General features: G+C 35.6%; 1 protein-coding gene across 1 annotated transcript in view; it reads right to left on the bottom strand.

Moving 5' to 3' along the window:
• Positions 1 to 1,401: 1,401 nt before the first annotated feature.
• Positions 1,402 to 14,185, bottom strand: part of LOC129281747 (ubiquitin-protein ligase E3B-like) — a 36,434-nt gene continuing 23,650 nt past the window's right edge. The window contains exons 20-28 of the mRNA XM_064115125.1: positions 14,102 to 14,179; positions 12,605 to 12,703; positions 11,815 to 11,922; positions 10,957 to 11,094; positions 10,041 to 10,165; positions 8,883 to 9,065; positions 7,802 to 7,913; positions 7,157 to 7,249; positions 1,402 to 6,698 (exon numbers count right to left, since the gene is read on the bottom strand). Coding sequence (XP_063971195.1) covers positions 6,507 to 6,698; positions 7,157 to 7,249; positions 7,802 to 7,913; positions 8,883 to 9,065; positions 10,041 to 10,165; positions 10,957 to 11,094; positions 11,815 to 11,922; positions 12,605 to 12,703; positions 14,102 to 14,179 — 1,128 coding nt within the window. The 3' untranslated portion in view covers positions 1,402 to 6,506. The remainder of the gene's footprint in view (positions 6,699 to 7,156; positions 7,250 to 7,801; positions 7,914 to 8,882; positions 9,066 to 10,040; positions 10,166 to 10,956; positions 11,095 to 11,814; positions 11,923 to 12,604; positions 12,704 to 14,101; positions 14,180 to 14,185) is intronic.

Raw genomic sequence — 14,185 nt, 5'->3', positions numbered from 1 at the left:
ATTTAAATCTTTTGAGATTTAAAGTTAATCCTTAAAATTTAAAATAAATTCAAAATTCGGCTGGTCACTATTCACAGCCGATCTGGATTTGCTTTAAATCCTTGGAATTTAGAGTGTAACTATAGCTAGTTCATGCAAATATTGAAGTGTTCATTAACGTGAATGTGCTGTCTTCTATATAGTTTGTGAGAGAAACTCAATCCTAAAATCTAATTCGATTGAAAAAAAATAGAACTTATTGCCTATCAAATTGACCATTCAAATGATCCTGATGTATACATATAGCGCCAATAATATGTATTGTTTTTTTTCTTCTGTTTGATGTTATATAAATGTAAAATGAAAGACTTCAGTACATGACTCAATAATTGATAATGCAAATATTTCAAAATAAAAAGAGAAAGGAAAAGGGAACTATTCGATCGCTTGATAGTCTTTTCAAATAGGATGCAATACTAAAAACTGGACGGGAAACAACTTTAAGACTTTTTGATTGGAGCAGTGTGGTGAACGAGAGAATCGGGAAGATAGAGAGGGGCGGAAGAGCGGAGAGACGGGGTTTCAAATACCGACCACTGGACAATCACGAATCTTTGGTCTGATGACTAATGTGTCAAGAGATTGATTATGGATATTGGCGATTAAAATCCTGCTTTTGTGTAATGTTTAGATAGCTTGTACTTTCTTGACAAATAAAACCATCCAATACTAGTATACAAACAGAGCAGATTGATTGACAAACATTCGCTTGAATGAAAACAACTTCAAGGTTGATTCGAGTCATTCTTCTCCAAAAAGATCAAATAACGGTGTATTTATAAGAGCGATTGACAGATTTTGTCTATCCTTAAAAGACGTCACTGGCGAATATCGATGTTTATATTTCACACATTAGATGCTGCTATTTCACACATCTTGATATTTGGTTTAAGATTAAACAGACATCTTGCTATTTTTCAGTCTGGCATCACACGATATGAATGCTAAAGAAGTCATATCCACTCTTTGACATGCTTTCTTTATTTTCTTGTTCTATTCGATTGTTCTATTTTCTTTATTTTCTATTGTTCTATTTTATATAGTTCTATTCAATCAGACGTTTCCGAGATCACAAAGGTAATAGAAAGAGAAAGGGGAAACAACAAGAGATAAAGAGTGAGAGAAAAAGTGACAGCAAGGAGAGAGAGAGAGGGGGTGTCATATTTCAAATTGATATAACTCTTTTAGACTGACATCTTTCTTCCCTTGCTTAAAAAATCTAAACAGCCGAGTCATCCCCAGCAACAAGTTGATAAACAAGTAGAAAAATCAGACAAGCATAGATCTGAAACTTCCATCAAAATAACAGATAAAACAGCAAATTTTAGTACGCAAAGGAGGAAGCCGACGCCCGATGATGTCTAACCTTTGACTTAGTTTCTGCTGTTTTATTGATATAAAATTAATATTATAAATATTGAATTTCCATGTATATATTTAATTGATACAGAGGGACTCCGCTAAATCACAATAATATAAATTATGAGGTTTCTAAATCTTCATAAGTGCCAGAGCAAGTTCTTCATTATTAGAGGATCATACAATTAGACATGCCGTGCATATATTCATATAATAGAAAATGTAATGAGTATTTGACATCAGTATGCTCTCTCATTTGAATATCACCTGCGATGTGCATGTTATACCCATTTGTACAAATAAGCAAAACTTTGAAAAATTACAAGTAAATTTAAACAATTCAACTGATTTCCTTCTACAAATTTTAGATTTAATTTGAAGTGAAATATGACATAATAAAGGCCTATAAATCATCTTTCATCTGCGAAAGAACATCCCAATGAAATTCATATGATATGATGTTAATACGGTCTTCTTTTTTTCATTTTATTTTACAAAAAGAGGTATGGATCAATGGATAATTTTTATCAATATTTGAACTAGAGTTCTGGGGTTTAGAACCCATTAATATTATTATTCATTTTAATAGGCCACATTGTTTTTAAATTGGCTACATATTTGGTCTTTTCTAATTCATTCACTATCAAAGGCCAATGAACTTGAAACTTTTAACCCTGAAGCAGCAACCATCCCTCAATATATGAAAAAAATCAATATTTGCAATGACTACATGACAATATATTAAATGAACAGACTTAATTTTTCTCATATCTATAAATTCATTATATGAAATATAAAATTTCATGTTTAACCTTTGACCTTGAATATGAAGATGAAAAATATGTGCATTGGTTTGATTTAAATTGATGAAGTTTTTTCCATCATTTTGTGAACTTTGACCCTAACATCATTGACATAATTTCCTTAATTTGGACAATGCCCTTAAAAAACACTTCTCAATTTGCTCCTATTTTTTTCTGTTTTCTAGCAAATGTAAACATCTATAAGTAGTAAAATGTGCTGAAAATGCAATTCCAATAATTTTATTCCAAATTACACACAATAAGGGCTAACTATTTTGGGGATAGTATGTTTGAAAATGTTTATCAGAATACTTCAAATGGCAACATTCTAGGAATGGAAAAGGGTATCATACTTAAATAAATAGCACAGTAACAAAATAATACAACTTCTGATATATCTTTATACATGTATTTCAATTGTTTAAGTATATATGGATGTGCAATATATATACAAAATATGAAAACAATACAAATTATAAAAGATACATATCAAATTTCACTGAGTGCAGACAAATTTAATTGATGTGAATATTCATATAATACTGACTGGCATTGAGGGCAACGTCAAATATATTGCCCGCAACAGAATCATATTGGCCAGAGTCTTTCGACGAGGGCGATAATATGGTTCCTTTAAGGGCAATACATTTGATGTTCCCAAGAAGGAGCCAGTCAATATTACTATTATTACCTGCAGTCGTATGTGTAATTCAGGCGATTATTTGGAACAACTTCTACGCCTGTTTGCTTGCCACTACTTCTGATTTCAGGATATTCATGAACTTGATGTAGTAACTCAGTAACTGTGATGTAACTGCCGCGCAATTAGACTGATGCACTGTATACAGCCGTGCCGCGCATTATCTATGCTAACTCGTTTCCCAAACTGGTTCCAACGGTTTTCACAAGTATTGCCCGCTGTACAATTCACACATACAGACAATGAGAAAACCCAGAAGAGAGCAAACATGGTATGATATTGACCGACTGCTGCAAAAGAAGAGAAGGCAAATTATGGAAATATCTGGAAATGATTGCCCAGGAAAAAACAGCTAGTATAGGTAATATCATCCTTCAAATAAACAAAATGAGAATCAACATCGCTTTTGTGCATAATTTCTTTCATACACAGACAGCAACAAATGATCTCAGAGCGCACATTTTTTCCACATGAATATAACTATATTTAAGTCATGTTTATTGAGATACATGTATTCACAAATACTACAGAAGGGCACACTTAATTATCTCTCAATTTACAAATAGATGCAGGAATATACTGTATATTTATTATCTGAAATACTTTTAAACATCTCTTATACTAACAAATCTATTCATTAAGAGGAGTATGACTAAATTAGACTAATTCATTTCAGTGTTATTTCAAATAATGCAAACCCAGATTCCTATTCTCATCATCTTTGTGCTATCATTAGCAACACATTTTTTTAAAATAAATAATTCAAAGAAATCTTCACAACCTCATTTACAAATCTATACCAAGTATCTAAAAGCTTACATTGATAGAATATGAAATCTGTGGCACTAATTGGTAGATTGAATAACAAATTAAATGGAATATGCAACTACGCTCCATGGTTAGAGCCATATGAACTATAATATATATGGTAATAATCTTACTATTATAATTCAAGGACATCTTACTTTTAATGATTTAGAAACATCACTAATAATGAATAATAAATCAAATAATCTGTGTTAAAAACTATAATCAGAATATCAATATTTCATCACACATAAGCTACTAATACTTCTAACAAATGAACTGTTTATTGCACTTTTTGCCACTCATTTCAGCATCTCAATATCATTCTATCTTCCGTTACTCGCAATAGCTGTAGAGATACAAAAGAGAGTATCTAAACATCAAACCCTTTCGTTAGTATGCAAAATAATACATCAGTGAGCATTCCTGATAGTACAAATAATTTTACGGGATTGGTCAAACGTCAATCACATGATCAAATGTAAATGTGGTTTCCCCATTAATCATCACTCGTGGTGATAGAACATTTGCGTTTCGCACCCGGGGGGCCACTTCCATTGACGAGTGGATACCATGCGCGACCATGGGGTCTCGAAGAGCACCCTAACACGCATTTTCAATATTCTGAAAATGCACCCCTTAACAAGAATTTGCATGTGAAACCCTACCCTTAACAAGTATTGGAAACAAAACGATACTCTTGGCAACTATTCCCTGTATTGACCCCCAAAACAAGTACAGCGTCATATCACTGACGTCGGTCGTCTGTACCTATATCATATTGGGTTTAGTACAGCCCCACTTCCCACATCTCGCGCAAATCGTACTCTAAACACGTAGTGTTGACTCTTGGGGGAAAAAAGTACATCCTTTATAAAACATTTTAGTCTCAATTTTTTACACCCTCGCATATTAGACCCTAAACACGTAGTTCCTAGCGAAAACAGATACCCCTTTTTTCATTATTTTAGTGTTTTTGACACCCTTATTACGTTACGTACGTAACGTGCCCTATCTTGAAAAAGACATCATTTTTACGTGTTCTTTTGTCTCGCATGGTATTCATTCGTCAATGTAAGTGGCCCCCCCCCCCCCCGGGGTTTCGCAGATAACTTCGGCCTATGAGTCATAACGCATTATGAATGATTCTAGTACAGGTAAAATAAAAGTGTAATGCTGCTCAACTTTCTGGTTCATTTTTTTTCCATCACAAGCTTTGACATCCAAATTCATTTGTGACTCACAATGATTTTTTCAAGCAAGACCTAGATATCCATGCACATGCTTTCTTGGCAAGAACTACAAAATATTGGTTTTCTTCCTTTACAGTGCTTCAGATGTGGTATATAGAGCACATAATCACCTCTTCATTTTAGTGACTAAGCAAACTATCACATTTGCCCAAACAAAATGATGTACATTATTATTTTCACAAAATCGTGGTGTGGATCCTTATAATTTGATGAATTACCCTCATCTATAGTGGTAAATTCAAGGTTACATAGCATTTCCACCACACTCCAGCAGTGATTAATCTAAATTGCTACAAATGTGATCCTTTCTTTAACAAAATATCTATAATAAATTGTAGAGGAATATCTTTTACATAATTTTATAGGCAGGTCGTGTTTCCGACAGGCAAAAATAAATGTTTCATTTTCGGGGGCAACTTTTCACAACTCACCGCCTAAATCTGCCATGTTTGGATAAGCTTTAACGTTGCTTGAGAAGTATTTAAATTTGTACGGTCTACATTCTCTTAGTCTATAAGGAGTTGGTCTGTTTCTCAGATAGTCTAATAATATATGGGCTAAACCCATTTGATCTACTCCAACTTTTCTCTTTGGTCTAGACTAAAAGTGATCTCATTCCCATTTAATCTAATTGTCATTTGGTCTAGTGCCAGGATGGTCTAATTTACACTCTACAAAAAATAAGACAACTGGAAATGATGCTACTTACAATCTTTCATCATAGAATAGTATTACATTTTGCAACACCAGTAAGTAGGGTGGGTGGGGAGAGGGGTGTTATACCTGTGAAATATGATTATCATAATGTCAATGAATTGTATGTATGTGATTGACCTGCCACTCACTCAGAGTAGAACTATGGACCTGTCCTAACCGCACAGAAATGTTGTTAGCGCTAACAATGCACTAACAGAGGCCCTGTTACAACCGGTAATGTGGCAGCAATGCCTAATGTTACAACAATCCATTACTTACACATTGAAATACTAATTTTGCCAGTACAAACAAGGATGAATAATTCCATCTATACTTTCGAAATAAAGGCCTGGTATATTTGTTTTATATCCTACTTCAATAAGTTAGAGCAATAGATCTCGACAATCTCGTTCTTGAACTTGTAGTTCATCCTTTTTTAATCTGAATCAAGATAACCCTGCTGCGCTGACTGACCTATTTTTCCCGAAGCCACGCCCTCAGCGCACAGAACGCGTATTAGTGCACGTCAATTATGGAATAGTGCACTATTCCATCATTGACATCACGGAATAGCAATTTTTCTTCAGTGGGAGTTTCATTTCCAACATCACAACATAGTGAGAATATGTTTGGTCACATGATGCTATTCAAACCAATCAGCATACATGATTTAATCAATTTACAATGTAAATGGAAATAAGGCCAGATGATTAGTAGATCAAATTGTTGGAGACGGACCAGGATTAGACCATGTGGGATGAGACCAAACCAAACAGGATGTTTGGAGCAATCAACAATTTACCTTCTATAACATACAAGCAATCTAAACGTAGTGTACTTGTAGCAATGCTATGATAACTCAAATCCTGTATTACTGGTGATTGCATAACGCAGCTTCTCTTTCAGGGTGCTCTTCTTTTGATAGTTTGGTAGCTTGAGGAGATTGAAGCACGTCGATGAGGTCGGCAGTCGGCTGACAGGGTCGCGCCGCTGGATGCGTAAAAAGCCACGCAGTACGCTTCCAACTGTATCCCCAGTGTCCTGCATGTGATATAAAAACAGATTTATTATATTGAAATCAAAACGGCTGTTGTATCATTTAATTAAGTGTGTAATAATTGTCCTTACCATTAGATTTTCAAATTATGAGTTCAATCATCCTTTATACTGCATTTGAAAAAAAAATCCATTTATTCTGGGGGGGGGGGGGGTTTGCAGATGTAATCCTTTCTATGGTATTTTTTTTTATGGATAAACAATTCACACTCCCTGTAAGTGCACATCATTCTATTATTACACAATCATTTCCTTTGTGACGTAGTGTTGGGAGACACGCGCATCACGGCATTAGCCGAGTACATTACAACATAACATTCCAGCTGACCCCTGTTCATATCAACTCAGTCATAAAAAGGAAAAAAATGCAATTTTCTGAGCCACACCGCGGTGAACAGGGATTTGGAAGTTTTTTCTATATGAATTTAGAAACGATATATTACCTGATCATCACTGACTTCCACACATCTTATCGAGAATGGTGGTTCCAAATGAGCAAACCCAAGCAGAGGAGCTTTAGAACAACTTGTCACAAACTAGGAGAAGAAAAATATTTTATTCATTAATGAGGATGATCAAAACAATGAAAAGATAAAAGCAGTAGTTAATCAATTAAAAAAGTGTAGATTTCCAGAAATCCATATTCAAGCACTGGTAATAACATAATAAAACATCAAGTGCTAATTCGGCTACAATCAGGATGATGAAATAAAGAAAAAAAAATCTGTAATAAATTACTTTTAATTTCTTTATTTCCAGAAACCCTTTTTCCTGGTGAGATATCATTACCCCCTTTGTAAGAGGGAAGATGCTGACTGAAATAAATGATGATGACGACGATAATAATGGTGGTGGTGGTGATAATGATGATGATGAGGAGGTGGAGGATGACAACGATTGCAACGATTATGATGATGATGGTGATGATGGTGGTGGTGGTGGTGGTGGTGATGATGATGATGATGATGATGATGATGAGGATGAGGATGATGAGGATGATGATGATGATGATGATGATGATGAGGATGATGAGGACGAGGATGGTAATGACGATGATGAGGATGATGATGACGATGATGATACTTTACCTTGAGAAAGAGCCCCCTCTCCTGGATGTTGAAGTCATTGCTGAGGATATCAAACAGCCAGTTGATCACTCTATGGGAATTATGAAAACCTCCGTAGTACTGCGTGTGTTTCCTATAATGACAATAAAGACATAATTATATAGTAGCTCCCTAAGAAAAATACATATATCAATTATTTTATGTTTGTAAGGGTATACATGGTGGTACAGTCAGCATAGATGTTACAATTCACAAAAGGTTCAAGAAAGCGATTAGATGAGAGCAAAGAGTACCGGTAATCCTTTGTAAGAAAGGTGAAGTCCATAAAAAGGCCTGTAAATCAGATGAGCTGTGATGGAGTAGATGAGTTGAGGAATCTTCTTGGCAGTGATGTGTAGATGACATCACCTTGTCACATGAAAGATTGCCCTTCTCATTTCTCTTTCAATTCCAACTCAATCTCTTCTACAACCGAACAGTCCTTTTCATATCGCACATGGAGAATCATAAGCCTCTTCTATGTTACGTGTATCAGTGTTTTATTATAACATAATAGCAAATACTGTATTGCTAATAAATTACACATCATTGGGAAGCTTACGGACTTTTTTATTTGGTGTGATTCGTATGATACATGTCATGCGTGAGTGACTGAAAAAAATTGGAAAAAATACCCAAATGTTGGCGAAGGGACTGCATTAAAAAAGAAAATCATGTCTTAATTATCACTAATACTTACTACAGTAACTCCTCCCTATAATGACCACCAAATAGGGATGAGAAAAGTGGTCTGTGTAGACAGATTCTTTAGTAATACCTTGGTCACATTTGTTCTACGGCGGCCGTACGGCGAGTCGAAAACAGCCGTTTTAACATTTGTTTGTACCAGCTACATATAGGTGGTTTTAGTAAAAATGAATAAAACGGCTGTTTTCGACTCGCCGTACGGCTGCCGTAGAACAAATGTGACCGTGGTATAAACGATTCAATGTTCAAGGTAAACAAAAATGTGGTGTTTACTGGCAGGTCTTCTATAAGTAAGTGGTAGCTACAGTTTGACTGTTTTATACTGCAAATGTTATCATTCCGAAGCGATGCATACCTGAGATCACTCAAGTCCAGGGCATTTACATCTCCCGAGATGAGTCTCTGGACTTCCGGACCAGAGAACCAAGCTAACCATTGGGAGTTGATGAGGGAGAGGAATCCTCGCTTGAAGGCACGGGTCTGATCCCGGATCTGATGGCACATGCGGAAGTGAGCCATCAGATGAATGTACTTGATCCTGGATAAAAAAAAATCAAACATGATACCATAACATTACAAGTATGATAATGAAATATATACTAATTAATATATAATTGTGAGCATTTTATGACTATCACATTCTCCTGAAGATGAAAAGAACACACTTGTCGAAACGTCAAGTATGGGTAGTCTTTTTCAGGACCAACATGCGCCCACAAAAGAAAAAGAATAATGATTATAATGATAGCCAGTTTTTACAAAGCGCTTTTCCCATAACAGCTCAAAGCACTTTCCAGCATATTATTAGTACCCCGGTCATTGGATTAATTTCAATCCTGCACGAAAAGTGCTCAATTTCCACTCCCTTGGGAGCATTCCTTGCATTCATCTCAGCCTCATAATGGCGCTGGCAAAATCAAACATACAATATCTTTCGCATTCTACGAGGTACCCATTTAGCACCTAGGTTGAGAGTAGCAAAGTGTGGATTAACGCCTTGCCAAAGGACGCTAGACCGCAGTGGAATTATAACACACGACCCTCTGTTTACAAGGGGAGAGTCAGTACCACTACACCACGGCTCTTCCACATGATGGAAGAGAATACATGGTGTACCGTGAAACCACTATCAAATGCACTGAAATGAGGGAGATTATACTGACATTAAACCGCACTAAAGCGATATTAATATACATGTATGACTGGGTTGGATTTGATATTTGTTCGACTAGATTTATTATCATTCTAAATCTTAATTATTTATTTCATAATGTAGCAGTAGGATCTCCTCAGAAGGTGGTTTTTATCCCTTCCTTCTCCTCCTCTTTCTTCTTCTTCTTGACATTCTCTTCTTATTTATCACCATGATAGGCAAAATCAGAAATTATTTATTAACATCACCATCTGCAATTCACCTCAAAATTTTATTCAATTACATGTACTCACTATTATTTTACTCTGTAGAGTGCACAAAATTTGCTGTTTATATAGTTAAAGCTAGGTGATATCTTACTTGTTTTGGTTGTTGACTGTAATCGCCTTCCCACCTGGTATCAGTTCATGAGTGACAAGCTTCCCCATGAAGTCTTCATCTAATGAAAACCCCAGATCTAAATCGGCCACATCACCATCATAATGCTGCAGTCAAGGGAAGAAAAAAATCTTTTATGTTTTACCTGCAGATAACTCAAGGAAAATGTGAGATACTGTCAAGGATTTTTTTTTCTCTGAAAACAAGATAAAATGTACAAAAATGTAAGGTACATATTGGGTACAAAAAATTCAATTGCTCAGAAGGCATGTCCGGAATGCTGAATGCATAAAAGGCAAAAAATCTATCATGAAAAAAAGAAATGAAATCCAACTTAAACGAGAATTAATCTATAAATGCTTTATAAGTTTATCCACTTCATCAATATGGATAGATAAATGACTCTATGATTCGTAGAAATTTCCATATTGCACTCAAGGGGAGGGGTGTGGTGCTCCATGAAGATTTAAGTCAGACTAAACGTAACACTTAAATGTCCAATTGCGTGAGGCAGATAGCATCAATGCATTGGTCAGATCATCTTCATGAGATGCAAGTAACAGAGTATAAATCAATGAGATTATGCACTATAGGCCTATAGCCTATATAATATGCACGTTGGCACTTCAGCATGCTTATAGACTCTTAATGAAACATCCCCGAGATGTTTATTTTTTCAATAAAACAATTTGTAAAAGCATCGTAACAGCCCATTCTAAAGCTGTTTGAACATAAAATGAATACAAACTATTCTAATGTGCACCTACACTTCGAGTCAGTGCAAGAACGCCCTTAACACCACGCTTTTGTGCATCGCATGTGCGCAAAATCAACCTTAGCAGCTTGCATATGGGTGTTCCTGCACCAACGCAATGACACGTGAAATGAAATCACCAACCTTGACAAACGTGAGATTCTTGTAGAGTTCCTTGTCAAGCGAGGGCAGTTCATCGATTGGACTGTAGAGGGTGCTGTGATTGTGATCCAAGATCTGACTCAGAAAGAAGTGAGCAAACGGCACCTCCACCACAATACCCTGATAAAAAGATAGACAACACATCTTGTTGATCGCAAAGGGAAATGATAGGAATGATGATGAAGAATGGAGGTAAGGAAAAGAACAAGAGGAGGTCTAAAACCAAATGCCCCTTCTTCAGGGATGTAGTCGACGGCGGTATTAACATGAGGCCGCTGAAAAAACAAACATCTCCCATTGACATTGAACACGTGACGTAACCCAAGGCCAAGGCAAGCCTTGACGACATCCCTGCCTCTTCCCTATGCTATGTCAATGATATGTCAATTTGTTGGTTAGACCCTGCTCAAACCTTACCTTTTTCGGCAGATACAGTAACTCACTGGAATGACTCGGTTGTGTGTTGGTCAATAGAGGTGTACACCAGCTTTGATATTAAGTATCAATTGTTTCAGAAGTTTTGTTTTGAATAACTTAAGATTATTAAAAAAAGTTCATGAATTATAAATGCAATCATAGGCCTATTAAATCCTGATAACCAGAAAACAGTGCACTTAGAAATGCCTAGTTTTAATCGTCTAACAAATGTTTTATGTCATCATGATCATAATACACAATGAAACATTAAATATAAACATGCAAGAGAGTACAATAAAATCTCTACACTGTCATTCACCAATTAGTGACTAATGGTAACAAAACTGTCCTACAACAATTTAGCAACCTTGATATATTTTTTTCTAATTTGAAGATGCCCCTTGTTGCCTGTTCTGTATTTACCTCATAGACAGCTTTGCCGAGCATCTTGCCCACAAACTCAAAGAGAGGAAGATGATTTTCATTGATGTACGATGTAGGGCTGGGGTATAATCTCTGCTCAGCTGTAGTCTACAAAGTAAAGAGAACAGCAATTAAGGTTTGGTAGAAATATTTTGAAAACTGTCTTGGCTTGGCCTCTACCCTTCAGGTAACTGGTTCAATAACTTCAAAGTGTAGCATACACGTATAGCATTTTAACCAATATGTGAAAAGTCCTCCCCGCCCCATTGAATAAAGTCAATGATAAGCTTCAATAATATTTACCATTGTGATAATGGCAGTCATTGCTTAGAAGAAGAGTGTCATCCAGGAGGAATGCCATGGTTATTTTATTTATTTCTCATCAATTACAAATTAACTAACAGAATCATTTGACACAAGATGTTCATTTATGCAATCATACCCTAGGACACTTTCATAAGATTGTGTTCTGCATGAAACTCATCTTAAGATCATTAACACAGCTGAAATTAAGTTTATGGGAGGTAGATTGATGGCACGGTTTCTTCATGCATTCAATAAGCAGCACCCTGATACCTTCACACTCTACTTTCTCGATCACACGCTGGTCAAATTACTCATTTAGATTGAGTGAAGACAGAACATTTTCACAAATTATGTGAGTAAATTCTAATAAGGAAAAAGCAAGTTTTGAATTTTACAGCCCCAAAACAAGTAATAGTTTGCCAGGATACACATTATATCAGTGAACAATACAAATGATTCAACAAGTTAACTACAAGTAAATTACCTTGAACAGGTTTAAGGAAGGGTTGAAGACGGTCTTGATAGTTTCTTCCAAAAACTCTTTGAAGACACCATCCTGATCAATGCCAGCTTCATCAAGACCCTGAATATGGTGATTTCAAAAAGAAATTTATTTGTAGTGAAATGAAGAGGTAAACCTTGAGTAGAAAGTCTAATCTACATGTTTACATGATCCATCGTAGTTGAGAATAATATAGTCAGACACATTTATTCATTTTTAATGACTTTGGGGGTATCATCAGCTGCCAATATATTTTACTACAAGTATCTGTACTGCAAAAAAAAGAGAAGATTTTGTGGACAACTTACAACCAATTTTTAAAACTTCTTTAACTTGTATATTTCTGTTAATAACAAGCATAAGGTATTTCCATTCCCATAATTACAGTCAACATAATGTTCTGTAAGTGCCTATTAATGTGCAATATCAGTTACAGTGGAATCGCCAAAATGTATATTTATCTTGAGAGCAACTTCATCACAATTTTGTATGCTTTAATTTACAAACCAAACTGGTAAGCTCACTACTCTGAATTTTATTATGGAAAGCTAATTCCATAATAATGTTCTGTAAGTCCCTATTAATGTGTAATATCAGTTACAGTGGAATTGCCAAAATGTATATTTATCTTGAGAGCAACTTCATCACAATTTTGTATGCGTTAATTTACAAACCAAACTGGTAAGCTCACGAATCTGAATTTTATTATGGAAAGCCAATTATGACACAAATCTCTAATAGTACAGGTTTGATATATTGGCTCATTTGACACTCAAATCATTCATAACGGCAGGGGAAAAAGAAAAATAGTTTTATTCACCATAACGGCAGGGGAAAAAATGAAATAGTTTTCTTCACCATTAAAGCATGAGGAAAGAACATATTAAACATAAGAAGCATACAATGAAAACAAGGTTATGACATTTTCTGTTTCCCATAATTTTAGCAGAGTAAGACCATTGTTTAAGTTGACTCTTTGCCCGCCACGGACATAATCCCTCCTATGCCACATTAATTTTAGAGTGAACCCTAGAGTGGTTTTGCATGGACTATACTAATCAATTGAAAATAACTTTCAAATGGTTTATTGTAAAGAAAAGCTTTGTGTGTACAAGGTACAATGTGATGCACACATCACCATTGTGTGTATGTGTACATACAATAGACTTTAATAATGCACTCAATGTATGTTGTGAATAAAATGTGATTTCAGTCGAAGTTGGCAATCCGCTCAATATTACAATAATCGAACAAAGAGACAAAGAGTTAGACTGGACTTCAGGATCTGGTGGGCTTTTCATAAAGATGTTCGTAAGTTAAGAGCGACTTTAAAAACGACTGGTGATCCTTTCTTACGTGCTTAACCATCGCCAATGAATATACCATTTACCACAAGAAAGGATCACCAGTCGTTCTTAAAGTTGCTCTTAACTTACGAACAGCTTTATGAAACGGCTCCCTGGGCTAGTATGTTCTAACCTGTTCATTGATGAAGTTGACTCTGATACAGCCTTTGAGTGACTGAGACGGCACTGATGCAAGCTGCTGATACCCATCCTAAGA

This window comes from Lytechinus pictus, chromosome 2 (assembly GCF_037042905.1).
Source record: "Lytechinus pictus isolate F3 Inbred chromosome 2, Lp3.0, whole genome shotgun sequence".
NCBI classification, from domain to species: Eukaryota; Metazoa; Echinodermata; class Echinoidea; order Temnopleuroida; family Toxopneustidae; genus Lytechinus; species Lytechinus pictus.
The sequence above is the reverse complement of the archived record's forward strand: the minus strand, read 5'-3'. Positions and strand labels throughout refer to the sequence as shown.